This window comes from Rhipicephalus microplus, chromosome 4 (genome assembly GCF_043290135.1).
Source record: "Rhipicephalus microplus isolate Deutch F79 chromosome 4, USDA_Rmic, whole genome shotgun sequence".
NCBI classification, from domain to species: Eukaryota; Metazoa; Arthropoda; class Arachnida; order Ixodida; family Ixodidae; genus Rhipicephalus; species Rhipicephalus microplus.
The window spans coordinates 38,839,514-38,855,690 of NC_134703.1; the positions used below are offsets into that span (position 1 = coordinate 38,839,514).

The 16,177-nt window shown below is 42.4% G+C and overlaps 1 protein-coding gene across 2 annotated transcripts in view; it reads right to left on the minus strand.

Annotated features, from left to right (window-relative positions):
- Positions 1 to 510: 510 nt before the first annotated feature.
- LOC142814233 (uncharacterized) overlaps positions 511 to 16,177 on the minus strand; it is a 28,612-nt gene continuing 12,945 nt past the window's right edge. Inside the window, exons 1-2 of one of the 2 annotated variants that reach the window (XR_012894875.1) lie at positions 5,735 to 5,869; positions 511 to 1,430 (exon numbers count right to left, since the gene is read on the minus strand). Coding sequence is in view for 1 of the 2 variants with exons in the window: in XM_075892594.1 (XP_075748709.1) it covers positions 1,404 to 1,430 (27 nt within the window). In the remaining variant the exon portion in view is untranslated. Of the gene's footprint in view, positions 1,431 to 5,734; positions 5,870 to 16,177 lie in introns of those variants that run through there. The other variant, XM_075892594.1, reaches the window with a different exon arrangement.

A 16,177-nucleotide genomic window follows, 5' to 3' on the forward strand; every position in this document is an offset into this window, starting at 1 on the left:
AGCCTCATCACAAGTGGCACTTAGTGGCTTGGAAGAAATCTCAATGGTTACAAATGACACTTCATTTCCTCGATTCTTTTTTTTAGATGGTGAATCATTAAATGTTCCTCTGGTGAACCACTTCCCCTGAAACAAAATTCGACGCACTATAACGACGAATGTAGGTCGCCCTCTCATTCGAGAAAACGGGGGTTAAAAAAAACAACTATGCCAAATAACGACTGCCGTGGGCGATGCTCGTCAAAATAACGAGCGTCTTTGTGAACTTCGTTCCCGAATCGACTCTGGCAATGTTTGAAAATAGAAACTGGGGACCGTGTGTGCGTCTCAGCCGGAAACTAGAGTAAAAGCCAGGAGGCATGTGGAATAAAGCTAGGCTGCCTCCCACAGCACACCGTGATAAAGGCAGCGCACGTTCAGAAAGGACGTCGGTCTCACGGTGACTGCGAAAATGTGCAAGTCAGCGATGACAAATCTCGGTGGCTATCACTACAGAAAATAACTTGAAAATTATTGAGTGTGTTTATTTTATTAGGTAAATTTTGCGTCATATAGTTTTCGACGAGCATTGGGAGCAGTGGCAAATCAATACAAGTAGCACAACAAAAATCTCCAGTCCTACTCATAAAGACTCTGGCTAAAATAAAAAAAAAAAAACCTGTGTTTCCTGCTGGGCGACTAACATAACCAAAGATCATAAAATTCCTGTTGTCGTGTACGTTTCCGCAGAGTTCATTTTGAGCGTTACCCATACGCACGTATGCGCTAATCTTTTTTTTTTTTCAAGTCAAGTCAAGTCAAGTTTATTTCCAACAACATCGAGTCGGAGGTCCTTAGGCGAAAAGATGTCGGAGACATCTCGAGAGAGCCCAAGAACCCTTCGAGAGCAGCAGGCATTTTACAAAAATATCGCGTAATTCACTGTACATGCATAGGCAAAATAAAAGCTTAGTTCTTTTTCCTTTTAGTGAACAACATAAACACACAATTTCACATGGGTCACAAATATTGTACGCACATGCGCAAAATCAGCAATTTTTATACAAAAGAAGAACACGTGAAAAAACATGATAACATAAGATAGCTAGTGCTATTTGAGCAGTTTCTATATCTGTAGAGCTAGTGCTATTTGAGTAGTTTCCATATCTGAATAATTAAGACTCTTAACTTTCTTCAATCGAATCTAGCTTGGCCGTGGCCTATGCCTGCAGTGGCAAAAGTTTATGAATACTTGAACTTAACAATAAGTGCATCTGGATTCAACAAATGAGCAGCTCTACTCTGCAGAAAAAGCGTATCGATCTTCTTCTGGATTCCAGAAATCTGTTGTAGAAATCACACAGTCAGGTGTTCCTGTCGCTTTTGCAGCCCCAAAACAAATGTGGAGCACGTTCAGCATGGTATCAGCTCCTTCTAAGACGTCGATGTAGCTGAAAGGTTGAAAATTGGATGTGTATAAGTTGGATGAAATGCATTAACAGAAGAATATTTGCGAGCTGCAGCAATGCTGCATATACACAGACAAGGTGGCTGCCAGAACAAAGCACGTCCTTTTCGCGGAATATAAACTTTTTTTTTCTCTACATCATCTTTACGCTCGTACGTACTCATAACCTTGATTTCGTTCTGTGCGATTTCATGGCCGGGCTTTGTTAAGCTGTCAAATAACCACTGATTTCCAAGAAGATTGTGTATAGTCAGGGATGAGCTAACGCTTGCCTGTTCTAGTATTAAGCTGTAGCGACGGTCTCTTGACTCACATTCGGCTACACTTTTGTGTCTATCGTATTGCTGCGTCCCTAATTTTACTCATTCGTTAAAAATGGTCGTAATTCTCGGAAATGCGCCAGCTTGCAATGCGGCAGTTGCACTCAGACGCCGAGTCTTCTGCGGAAGCACGCGGCGCTTTCATTACTACGTAAAATCTACTAGTGAAACGCTCGCCTATGGGGGTCTCACTGTTGCCGTTGGCATTACTTTCATTGCTTTTCAATATTCTATTGCTTTTTTTCCCAGTAAGTTTCAACACACGGCCATTTAATATTGCGGGGCAAAGATATTAAGTGGATATTTCTCTACAGTGTTCGCGGAGTTGACAAAGACTTGTCTTCAAATTTATTTTCGCTATCAAGCATGTCAGAACCAAAACGTGTCACTGGGGCTCCGGCTTTGCTTTGACGCGTAGTAATCCTGCCTTACAGTGCTAGTACTGATTTGAGACTTCTTAGAGAATCTTTTAAGCCGATGATTCGGTTCGTACGAGATTTGTTTGTGTGCCGTATTATCTCCGAAGGCTACGCGTTGGTTATTGACACTTCTTATTGTTTAAAACACCGTCTGTGTGTCTTGAGACAGTTCAAGTATTGCGCAAGAAGTCCTATATTTCTTAGTCGTGTGAACTGCAACCTGCTAACTTTAATCAAACAGGACTCCTTGTGTGGACACTCAGAAACGACACAGAGAGAGAGAGAGGTAAACATTATTAATTATTTTTTTTCTTCTGAGTCCATGTATACGGTAAAGTTATCACGAGCCGTGGCTTCAGATGCCACCATGAAGCGACGTCTTCATTCTCTCTTGTTGAAGTCGCGTGCTCTCAGAGAGTGCTACAACGGCATCTTATCACGTGACGTCACATGACGTCACGCCATAATGGATGAGTTCATGAAAGTTTGCGATCTGCGACGTCGTAGTGATGTCATGCTTTTACGTCACCACTTGATGATTTCTTGCAGCACTAGTATCCGACGCCACGGGACGGTCAGCACCGATGATAAGTTTTTTTTTTTTTTCGTTTGGTGAAGCATATATGGGTTTTGCCTCCATTATTTGTTCAGCATAGTCGTAGTGGTAGTTTCAGAACAATGATAATGCGTCACGTCTATTCATTTGCAGTCAGGCGCTAGCTACGAGGAAGACGATGATCAGTCTGCTTAATAGTCCCGGAAGGACATTGCGAACCAGGTGTTTTTGCTAGGCTGAATTGTGCATGCCCTTTTCGAGTACCACTTGGCGCTTCTTTATCGCTTAATAGTTCCTGTGTTTTGTGCTTTATGAACTGCAATATTAAAGGTATCGTTGCATGCATTTCGTATTGTAGCAGCCTGAAATGTACCGACATTTAACGCTGGATAGATTCTGTGAAAAATGCTTCATCAGCTTTGAAAACTGTTTGTTTGGTTTTCATGAATACGAGAGCTTTCGATGGGATCCAGAGCAGCGTACAACTGCTAAAAATCAGAACTATTTTTAATCTCATCAGTTTCTCAGCTGGACTGTACAAAGTTTCAATTTCGCAATCCCATTTTATTCTGGCGCTAAGAAAGACTTAGGGGTGGCTATAAACAAAAAATGACAAAATACAATTTTTTGCAGAGTAATTATTTTTCTTTAATTCTGCCAGGATTTCATCGACCTACAAATTGAGGCAATCAGACGCTGTCGTGTAGTAGAGCGTAGGGAATGCTACGGGCTGGTATTGCTGAACTAGTCATAGAAGGGCCGATTGCGTCTTTTCCAGATGTTATATGGGAACGTCACTATAGCACAGGCACACGAACTTCATACCAAAACATAGTATACTTGTGCTTTACCGCGAGTCACTCTGGCCTGCATTTTACGAGAAGAGGCGTATACGGTGAAAATATTGAAAGAAAAAAAAAAACATTAGACGAGGGTTGACTGGTACTCGCGTCGGCCCATCGTTCAATTTTGATCGGAACGTCTCATTCTTTCGCGGACGAAGTAGTCATGAGCTTTCTTCGATGCTATAGCTCTGGATATAGCGTCAATCCAGCTATTATGTTTTGCCTCTCCCAAACGTTCCCTCCTCCTCATTTCTCATTGCTTTCGCTATAGCGGTCTCTATCTGGATATATATTTTTTCTTTCGTGTTTACAATCACGCACAAACACACACAAAAACGACGTATCTTGATAGGATCCCACGATGTCCCAGTCGAATGAAGCGTATATCCCCATGTCCACTGAGTAGAGTTACCCGAACCAAACCACAATGACCTTTTTTATTTGTTTTTCTTTACCCATTGAAGCATCTTCGCTGCACTCATTTCCCCTTCGCGTGGACACGAGCACCGTCAGATAGGATGAGGAAAATATTGCACTGATGGAGGTGAGCTGGCGTGTTGCAGCTCTGTCAGTTTTTTTTCCACCCTGTCCTGTTTCCTTCGTGGAAGGCGTCCATTTTTCTTCTTTCCTGTCCTGTTTTTTTCGCGGAAGGCGCTTCGCCCGTGAACGTTGTGGATTCGACAGTGTAGCATTTCGCAGCCTTTTTTTTTAATTTAATGCGTGCATCAGCACTGCTTCAATACATGGCGATGCATTGAAGTAATTTACGATTTCAGACACAAGAAGTACTTTAGTAGGCACTGAAGATGTTTGCGTGGTGGTATGCTTAGAGTGCTACTTCGCATTCGTAAGAAGGAAAATGAAGTAATACAAACACAACGGCGTGGATGAACTTATGCTAAACATACTACAGCCCTGAACAAAAGAACTGTGTGCATTCGCAGTGTCTTAGCATTATGTTAAGTAATCACTGAATCGTATTTACCGATTGGTAGTGCATTTTATTCGCTCCACGTTTGCCGTGGCCGAGGTACGCGTCCAATCCGCATTAAAGCAGCAGCTGCTGAATTTATGTATGTGTAAAATTATCAGAGAATTACGTTAAATATGAGGATGCCAAAATGCATAAACGCAGGAAAAGAATGGATGCCAACATGCATAAACTGCAGGAGAAGTTTGTCAGCCAACCTAATTGGGCCGATTCGTTCTGCATGGCAACAATGTGGATGCGCTTTAAAGACGTGGACCGGAAATTGAGAGCGCACACCTGTCTTTTCCCTGTCCGCACCTTCAAAGCGCACCCACATCGTCGACATGCAGAAGAAAAGTCACTCGATTCATTGTGAAGTTGTTCAATTCAGCTTTTCGACTAGAACTGGAAACCTTCCTCCTGTTGAACACTGAACATATTTGTGTTTTCGTCTAAGCTCACAACCTCAGGATGAAACACTTATTTCTGCGCCTGTGTCACACCGGGCACTTTTCAAAGAGATTAGCAGCGATCGGAATCGTTAGCGATCCAAAGTGTTTATATGACTGAGAAATTATAAAATGTGCTGATGTGACGACGTCAACTGTGCTTGCAAGGTCTCGCGAACTATTATGGTTTACTCCCGAGTAAGCTATTCGTGAATCAAATTTTCAAGTTGAACCTACCTAAATTTACAGTCCATGTTCACACCCAAAGATACATTAGCGAGAATGCGGCGATGTTCATTAGTGGCAGAAAGACAGGCGTTGAGTCATTTGCTCGAAAAAATAAGAACCCACTCGCCGGCGTTGCTCTAAAAAAAAATCTAATGCAACGACAACGAAGCTTGCACACCTCGACGGACTTTGTGCGTCGATTCATGTTAAGCGCGGGTACTTTGCGTCCCGTGTTGTTTTGAACAGTGCACATAATTGATATCACTCAAACTATAAAACAAACACTTTTGCGATGGATTTTCAGTGTTAGCTTACACGTTTTGCTGCCCATTTCGGGCGTCAGTACACTTATGTACCACGGGTGGAACACGACGGTGACTGCATGATGTGTTCTCAGTAACTGGGCGCATTTGACTTGTCTGACATCTGAGTATCACCTCTGTGCCATCAGTCTACGCTGAGATTTACATTGCCTTTGATGAAGGGCAGAACAAACTTACGCGTTCTTGGTGGAAATCCAGTTTTCTCGCGTGATCGCTGCAATGCAGGCGCTCTTTCGATCGTCATTGGTCGGAAAACAGAACGTTTTGACTAGCATATAAAATATTATAGGCACGTAGACTGCATCCTGGCTTGTCACAGCTGTGCTCGAGTTGCCAGCGCTTCATCGGAATAATTTTATTCGCATAAAACATCAAAACACAAGCAGCCGCGGCCAGCAACAAACGCTAAAACCACGTAAAAACAAGTGAAACTGGAAGTTTCCAGGGATGGTTTTCCGGTGAACGCACAATGTTGCTAGAGACCGGCAGGCTCTGGTGAAACCGGCTATAACGGGTTTGTGCTCGTAGGTGTTTTATGGTGTCCTATCACAATTACGATTCATACTAGTGTAATTTAAACCACTATTGTGTCACACCCATAGCGTATATACGTTACCCGAGCGTAGCCCCATATATTGTAGTTGGGACCACGGACACCGTAAGAGCACCACCCTTAAGGTGCTTCGCTCTTAAGTTGACCGAAGCATTAACCTAGTACTACACAACAACAAGTCTTGAATATTCAAGGCAGAGAGGTCGCTGCCTTAAGGAAGGCAGCAGCACTTGTCGAAAACTCTGTCCTAACGAAAACCCCCTTTCAAGAATAAGTGACTGGAATTAACTAACAAAAGAAGCTGCTGAAAGCTATAGCGGAGAGTTAGTTATGTGAGCGTCATTTTGGAACAATTCTCTCCCCATAGTTACCGAAGCCCGTTTGCACACATACCTACCCCCTTATGTAAATGGGTGTCATGTGACCATGTTTTACAGCCAGGCTTTTCTAGCCTAAATAGCATGTCTGCCTCATGGAGTTGTGGTTACGTTTCACGGCTGGTGACGCGAAGGTCGCGGCTTAAATTTTTCCGCGGAGGCCACATTTTGGATGGAGGTGAAATGTTAGAGGCCCATGTACTGTGCGATGGCAGTACACCTTGAAAAAAAAACACCTGACGGTCAAAGATTCCGGAGACCTCCATTACGGCGTGCGTCATAATTGTACCGTGTATTTGGTTGTACTGATATATTACCATTGTCCTGAACAGCCCACGCAAGCCAGTGTGATGTGCCAGGATTCTGCTTTTGAGGCTATGGCAATTGTGGGCATTAGCGAGCTCAATTAGTTGCTAAACCGTTCCGTGAGTACCACGGCTATGTCAGCACGAGGCAATGCAGACGCAGAACCAGCATTTAGCGTATTGTAGCATTGCTCTTTAACTTCCAGTAAGTATCGAAGACCGATTTGGAAATCAAGAACTGTTTCTAGTGATTGCCTGAACAGCATGTGAAAAAAAATTTATTGCAAAATAAGTTTTAAATGTTTTATTTTCAGTAGTTTCCAGCGCGGTGTTTGGGAGAGAGGTATGAATGCCTAAACAGATTGGGAGTTATTGTTTTACCGATGTTTATACAAACTGACGCATTAGTTTTGGGCAAAGATTAACAATTTTTGGTCCGCAACTGTAGCATTTACATGCGTTTTCGAGTGAAGGCTGGAAAGGCAAGGTGAATGCTACCAGCCTTACATTCAGGCTGTACATACAGTTTTTTTTATAACTCATGGTCACACTTGTACTTTTTGTTTTTGAGGTTGTGCGAAACAGCATTCGTTACTTTTTACGGTGCCTCCCAAATACTTTCTCGGTCAATAATGATAACAGAAAAGAATAATCTGAACACGAATTTACATCGTCCACCTTTAATTATGTGATAGTTTCCGGGAAAGCCTGATATGGAACTCCTAACGAATAAACTTGGAAGCATGCTTCCTTCATATATGAAATGAACTGCGCAAATGAATACTGATCATAACTAAGAACATAATGATCACTGATATGTAGTGTTTAACATCTCGAAACCACGACATGATTATGAGAGACGCCGTAGTGAAGGGCTCCGGAAATTTCGACCACCTGCGATTACTTAACTTCCTCCCAAATCTGAGCCCCCGGGCCTACCGCATTTTCGCCTCCATAGAAAATGCAGCCACCACAGCCAGGCTTAAATCCCGCAACCTGCGGCTTTGCAGCCGAGTACCTTAGCCACTATATTACCTGGGCAGGGCATAACTAAGAACATATTGTTTTGTTCGCGCCTTGGTAATTTTGAACAAAGGAACATCCCTCTAATGATAACGCTTTGCTTTTGAGTGTGAACGGTGCCACAAAACGCAAAGGCCAAACGTGAAATTTTAAATCCCTTGATACTTAAAGGCACTGAAGTTTTATCTGCACGAAAAACTTCTCACTGCCTTAAGCGTGGCGTTAGTGAACTAGCACGTGAAATTGAAAAGCGAAGCAATTTGGCCGAGTTCTTTGATTAAGAAAGACGAATAAGAAGTTCGGGCACAATGAAAGGAGAGTATGAAAATGGGATGCTTTTTTAACTTGCGATAAAGTTTTTTGTAGGCGCGTAATGCTTCATGAAGTTTCTTCGCGCACGTAATCTGCTTAGAGTGAGAACGTGAAAGAACGAGAGATAACGCCTACTCTCATCAGGGAAGTGCTAAAAAGATTCTGCTCTTCAAAAGAGGTAGAGGTACGCTACAGGCTACTGCCAAATTTCACGGCTCGCTGTTTACGAACCTCATCATTTTCGCAATGCCGCATTATTTTATAGACACCACCGAGCCTAGCATACTAATAAAAAATAGTCAAGCATGTATGTTCTATAACGAAAACATCGACCACGGCGTAATAAAAATACTAAAAAGAACACAACAGCTTGCATTTTTGTTGGTTGTCAAAAATATTATAAATTAGACGGGACACTGCAGTGAAGTAACAAATGTATTTTTAGATTGATAAAGTGTTTTCTCACAAATCTGCCATTAATTTCACCATCGTAAGTTCGGTACCAGAGGATAAAATCAAGCTGAAAGTTGCATTTTTAAATTTCGAGGTGATAGCTGTGCGGCTGACGTCAGGTATTTCGAACGTCCATCCGTCCTTGCATCTGTCTGTCCGTCTCTAAATCCGTCCATCTGTCTACCCATCCGTCTGTCTGTGCACCTGTGCGTCCATCCCTTGCCCATCCATCCGTCCGTGCGTCCTTCAGTTTTTTATACAAGTCGGTGACTTCAACGTAGACGTTATAGACCTTAGGACCTAGCTTGCCCATTCGTCATCAATAACTTCACTAGCTTCGTCCACTAGTCATCGTTCACTTTGTGAAGGTGCATGGACGTTTTTTTTTAGTTGGTGTCTTTTTGTGTTTTGCCCTCTGTTTACTTTCTCAGTCTTCTCTTTGTTTCACTCTTTTCATTTCTCTCAGTTTTTTTCTGTGACTTTTTTGTCCCTCTTTCCGTGGTCGTTATCTTACCGTCTATCGTTTTATCTCATCAACCATGAAAGCTCTCACGTACGTACCGAAGACCTTGTGCTTATCTCTCTAGACACCCCAATGTTTCAATAAAAGTGAACAAGGGAACAAACATGCGGCAAGTACTCATTGGGGGCCACCCATTTCTGCTTCTCTTGTTAGCAGTTTGTACAGAGTGCTTAGGTGGTGATTGAGCGTATGCTAGTTCACGATGACGATCATTTTTCATCTAGGACAAGCGTGAAAGCTCAACCATAACAGCTGTGTTGTACAAATAAACAATAACAACAATAACTGAAGTGCGTCAGTTGTCACTATAAATTTAAAATGAACACCACAGCCTGTCAACATCGTCACAGCAAGCCTGCTCGACAGCATAACCGAACTACATTCAGAGCGTGAATTTTCTCATATTGCTCGCTACGTTCTATGCCTCACGTAAAGGTGTTATTGATTTTAATTCATAAAATGTTCCCCCTAAATCGTTTTTGCGATTGGCCGACAACATACACTAATAATGACTGAAATAACTGGTTCTGGTTTCTGATGCTACATAATGATGTCTCACACGGTGCCCGATCAGTATTAAATCTGAAAAGCGGGAATAAGTAGAAATAGATTGCGTATTAAAAAAAAACCCTTTGGTCAAGTAAACAAGATGGCACAGTTACATGTAGTGGTGGATAATCTGGTTGGTGCATTACTGTAGACAGCATTGATGCGATAAATTTAAGTGAAAATCAAATATCGGAGAAAGATAAAACAAAGCCAAACGCAGTAAACACAAGCACAGTCCGGAAAGGAGATAATGTTTGAGACACTTTTTGCTACTGCAGCCGAAGGTTGATATTCTGGTAAGGTTGCGCTTACGGAAGAGCTTTCAAAGCGCCTACGCATTCTGTGAGTCACATTTCACTGAATACAGATTGAAGGAAACTTCGTCAAGTTGGTGGTTTGGGCAACGCAAAAAGCATTAAAGTGGAGGTTATGACAGGAAGCGAAACAATTACTGACGTGCACCGAGTTGGTGATGTTTGTTTTTTGAGGCAGGCACACAAAGAGGTAAAATGTACCGTGCAGTGATTGAAAGACAAAGGTTTTGTTTTTGCGTGAAACGATGGTTCAGTGCTTCGCCGTCAGAACTGCATAGCGAGGCTTTGCATAACTTCCTGTGTGCGCGCGCGCGTGCGTGCGTGCGTGCGTGTGTGCGTGCGTGCGTGCGTGCGTGCGTGCGTGCGTGTGTGTGTGTGTGTGTGTGTGTGTGTGTGTGTGTGTGTGTGTGTGTGTGTGTGCTTTTTCCGCCCCCTATATGTAAAAATAACTAAAAGGAAAAAGGGGGGTAGCCCGTACCACCAGGAGGTATAACGGGCTCAAGCCAATCTAACATAGATGAAGAGGGGAAACTTCCCAAATTTTATTTTTATTTGAAAAAGCCAATTAGTTAAAAAAATAACATGGGTAAAACCTAGTGAGTGCAGCATGAAACTGTAATAAATAAACTAGTTAGCTTCTCAGGAATGAGCAGGTCGATATGCAGCAGCAGTGTATTTCCCCCACTTGAGTTTTTGGAGTTCGTGTGTGTGTGTGCGTGTGTGTGTGTTGCGTGGGTAGTGTGTGTGTTTGTGTTTGTGTTTGTGTGCGTGTGTGTGTGTGTGTGTGTGTGTGTGTGTGTGTGTTTGTGTGTGTGTGTGTGTGTGTGTGTGTGTCATTCCCCAACGTTATGTTTTGGTAATTCTTACTACCGGGAGCCATCATGCAGCAAGTTCTAACATACCATTTTTTTACAACATTGACCATTTGTCTATAAAATTTACCAATCGTAAACATAAACTGAATACTCTACTCTATCTGCTTGTGATTCCGAAGTTAAAAGACTTTCAGGCGATCGTACATCATCTTAGTAAACATATATACCTTGTTTTTTTTTTATTGAGTGGCTGGCTGTTGCATTTTATACCTCTTTCTGGCTTCTGGGATTTCAGAAACTAGTTCTGGAAGCATCTAATGCGTGTGCATGCAACATCATCTGCTATCTACCTTTCAGATTGATCTATTATTGTGAGAAGTCCTATCACGAATCACAGACTGGCACCCAAGATTCCACTAATACGAAAAAATAGAAGCCAACCGACACGACAGGAATAAGCGAGAACGGGGAAGCACGAAATGTAAGTGGCACGAAACGAGAAATCCCGAGTCATTTATTGCGTTTGCCATCAGTTGCGCTGGACGAGACCAGTACGCTACCCGTGGGTGATGAATTTTCACCTGGAAGCTTCCGAACACGCACTTCCGCCTACTTGGAAACCCACTGATATAGCGCGGAAAGCGTGTCCCCGCAATCTCGCCAGGCAAAGCCCCTGTTACGGTACATGCCGGCACGCGAAGAAAAAGCGCGTTGCAACAGATTTCCGACGTCCGAATATCTTATTTTCTCCGCATGCGAAAAAGCCCGGGAGACGTATTTCTCCTCCGAGTTAGTTCTCGGGAAAGTGGTGGACGCAAGTGCAAGAGTCTGGAGCCACAATGTGTACAATCAGCGTGGTAGTTTTGACGATTTTTCTCATGGAACCGAAAAGTCCCATAACGTCACCCGCGGCGTTCTTGCGTGTCTCGAGCTCTGCAAAGTTCTCTCTCAAATCAAATCAAATTAAATAATGTTTTATCATTTTATAATACAATGCTCAAGGAGGGCATACAGAAGACGGTCCCGTTGTGTACATGAAATGAAAACAAGTATTATTAGTAAACAGTATGTAAAGAAGAGAAAAAAAACAAGAGACTGCAGAAAGAATTACATGGTGAGAGAGAAACCAGTTAGACAAAAGAATGCCGCATAAGAAAAACTTCTTCAATTCATGGCGATATTTGCGCTTTTTAAAATTTTTATTACAAATGGTAATGTATTCGATAATGATATGGCCGCAAAGTTAACTGTCTGTTTGTAATAACTTGTTCGCATTTTGGACAGATTGAAGTTTTCATGCTGCACGAAACGAGCAGGATTAGTACTTAGCAAAGATGATCCAAGAATTAATGATAATGAGATTTGTTCATTGAAGAAAACTGGCGAAATTGAATTTCACAAGGGTGGCAAGATCTAGAACTTTATTTTCCTCCTGCACCTGTTTAACATTGTATAATGGGTGAACTAAACGTGAATTATCAAATTTTCTGGTTCCGTATGATTTGTGGTGGTTTTAGGGAAGTTGTGTACGTGTCACCCCATGAGATTGTGCAGTAATTGATATGTGAGTGTACAAACGCAAAATGAAGTAAGAGCAAAACTGGACGTTAAAAAAATTAACCTGTTGTGATGAAAATGCGTATTCCGTGAGATAACTTCTTTTTAATATATGTTACTTAATTGGAAAATTCAAGTTAAGCTCACTATTAACCTTCAAGTTAACACATTTTCACTTGCCGATAATGCGTGGTTATTAACGAGAAACAGCGGAATGCACAGTGGCGAGTTATTTCGTGTTGAAAACAAAATAAATTTAGTTTTAAAAAGATAATTGGTATATTTGTATGTTTTACATCATCCTAAATAGCTGTGAAGGTTACTGTGAAAATCGCATTACGTTTCGGTACATTACTTTCCAACTTTTTGTGTCTGGAGTTTCTAGTGCGTGAATATTTGCGTCATTTTATCTCAGGTGCGTGAGGCAATGACGTGGTTGTGTGCCAGTCGGTAGTGATCAAGTATCATACTGAAAATTGAGAAGACATGTCCTGGGCCCCGGTGTTAGGTCTCGGCGCAATGAAAGACTCTGGGCGAGCAAGCTGTGTCCCTTGTTTGTTTGTTTGTTTTTGTGCGTGTGTGCACTTGCGCACATGCGTGTGTGTCATCTGCTTAATTTTTACATATATATTGCTTTCATATGCTCTATTATAATATAAATGTGTCGTGAAAAACGGTAACCGGTGGCTTAATAAAAAACCGTTTAGCTCAATCAATCAATTAATCAAATAATCTGAACCAACCACAATTGCGTCCTCTGGATTGGGTCGTACGCAATACTGCTTTTTAGAATGTTTCAAGGGGTTGTTTAATGAAGGTAGGTTATTAGGAGTCTTTTGGAACCTTTCACTACTGCCAGTCCATCATGTCCCACTGTTTAGGCTTCGTAAGTGAAGAACCGCAGCTTTTTTTTTTAATAGTGTAGTATGGCTGCCTTTCGTATCTTTCTTGTCATCGGGGTCCATTTTATATACAAGACGTGACTATAATGAAACAGACCAATAAGTATGGCTCTTAGTGTAGATATTAGAAGGAAACACACTAATTACCGTAACGTTATCTTTCAGTCCCACACCACATTCAATAAATGCCACAGGTATGGAGAAACACTGCATTGTACCCTACCCATACACCTTGCTGAATTTAGTGGTATATATATAGTCCCCAAGCTTTGTCGTTGGTAGGAAATGCATCAATGTTGCTCCAGTTAAGAAACAATAAACCATGCCATATTCGTACGGGGGCGATTCTTCCTATAAGTCATTATTTACCATAACACACCAGGTCTTATTTTCTCGCGTGTTGTTAACGTCCGCGGCAGAGCTCGATAATCTAATTAGCAAGAAAGAGGCGGCTGCAGGGCAAGTATCGGGGATGCAAGAGTTGCCTAATTGGCGAGACGCGTGTTGTAGGCTTCTAGCCATTGGCAAGATTCCTCAAGGCGTCGTGCTAGTGTCTGTATTGCCAGCTTGTAAGGGTAGAAGCTGGCAATTAAGGAACGCGCCATTCATCTCAGTCACATTCCCGAAGCTCTGTGCTTAAGCGTGATCGATGTTCGAGTGGAGCGGGGTAACCATTGGGAAGAGCAGCAATTAAAGCTAGCGATTAAGCAGTATTTCGTGCGTTAGAATGTATTACACAGTAGTCACCAGCTGTGAACAATGAACGAGCAAATAAGACATGTAATGATTCTATTGATTGGTTACTGGAAAAACGAGAAAAAATTCGTACACCATGTGGTGATCTGCTAAGTACATTCTAATTACGATTTTGACAGAATGTGCTCCTTTTGAAGGCAACATTAAGATGACGATAAGCATTCCCGCTCGAGAATTGCTTCCTCTACCTTGCGAAACGTTAGCGTCTCATAATAAATCCCTATACCGCACTAGTAAGCAGTGGTAGGTTTATTTACCATATCTTACTATATATAGTTTACTTTCCGAAGAGGAGTTTCTTTATTATTTTTTGCGAAGTCGCAGCTTTTGTACGAAAAAAAAAAGAACGGAAAAGAACTGTAACACGTCTGTCACCACTGTCTGCAATGTTTGCGGCAGTCCCGTGCAAACCGAGGCCCGTTCAATGCAGCTCAGGATCTCCCTTCCTCCTCAAACAATCGGGGTTCGGACAGATGCAATGCCAAAGACAAGGCAAGACGAGTATTCCGGACGCGGCGTGGGGGTACATCGCGAGTGGTTCAGCCTGTACTCACACAAACCACGCATGCCTGTCCACACATTTCACGCGGCGTTTGTTCTCCCTCAGTAACGCCTATAGCTGTCCACTCGGCCCACGTCGCAATGTGCGCGATGTACCCCGGACAGGCTTTGGCTCAAACTCGCGGCCACGGTTAGGGAAAGTGAAGGAGCGGTAAAAGGGTATTGGAAAACAAGGGGCCATAATCTCATTTGCAATGGGAAAAGCAAACAAGAAAGCGTGAGAATAGATAAGGGAGAGAGTAGGGGAGTCCGAAAAGGGCTGCAGGGTAAGACAACGCGCCATTGAGGGAAAACCCGTCGGGGACAGGAACTTGACGCTATGTTTGTCCCGTGCCACACGTTGACAAGGCAGGCCGCTGTTTTCGCTCACGACATGAAAGGAAAGCAAATACGCTCTCCTCGCGTAGAAAGGCATTGTATGAAAACGCAAAACTTGGTGCAAGTCTTTCTGAGCCCGCGCTCACATATGTGCCCACACTGTCCCTTTGTGTTAGAAATGGCGCCACATAGAAGAAAAAGTGTTCTCACTTTGGAGACGCGCTGCTCTCGCTGACCATTCCCGACCCCAACCAGCCCTATTAGACTCGACAGTCTGTTAGACTCGGCCAAGGCTCAACAATGGTCTTGCCTAAATGTGATCTCGAAAAGATGGTTCGTATGTCCAGTTAATGACCAAGAAACTGTAGAACAGTTCAGGAGTTGCAGTATAAAGTGACTTGATGTTGGATTAGTTTTACGCATATGTCAGCGGCATTTTTCTTTTATTGCGCGTTTGTTACGTTCTTGACGGAGTTCAAAGTAGGGAAAATACAGAGTTTTTCAACTTTCTTGGAGTATTCGTGAAAAGTGAAGTGGTGTGATCCACAAAAACCAGGTTTTCGTCAAAGATAGTGGTTAGGCCTGCGGATGGCGAGCATGCGTCATACTTTCTTGGCTGTCTACTTTCTATCGTGCCTATAAATATTTTCAAATTACTTTCGTTACCGCGAATATGCCATTCCGTTTTGAGATGTTTTCATAGTAGTTGTGTAAATTGCTTCATTTGTACATATGACATTTATATAATTGTATATGTGATCAATGTATATACTAAATTAAGCACTTGGAGTTGCAAGCCATGTGGTGAGACAGGCGAACATCAGTATTTGTTGTGTGCTCACCAAACTGTTGTTTGCTATTATATTCCGTGTTCACAGACTCTCTGATATATTGTATCAGGCGATGTATCGCCATGTGCAAGTGTTCACTACTGGGGCTGCCTAGATAGTAAATAGGAAACTCGTATGCCAAGATCTAAATATATATTCAAAAGCAGTTGTAGCTCTACTGGTGGCAAATAAACTAACATTACAGTGTGTAGAGAGACTGGTTTCTCGGAGAGTGGCTATCATTCAAACGAGTGTGCTATATGAGGACTTTTCTATTTAGCCTGAATGTCAGCTGGCTTTCCATACACCTTTTGACTGCGTTTATCACATTCTTCCTAGTTATCACCATCAGTAAAAGAACTGTACCGAATGGCAATGATGTTGCTTTTAAGTGATAGTCTTTTTTCATTGATGCAATCAGACCACCTACTTTTCATGCATTCGAAGCGAATTTCTTTACCCACATGGTTTA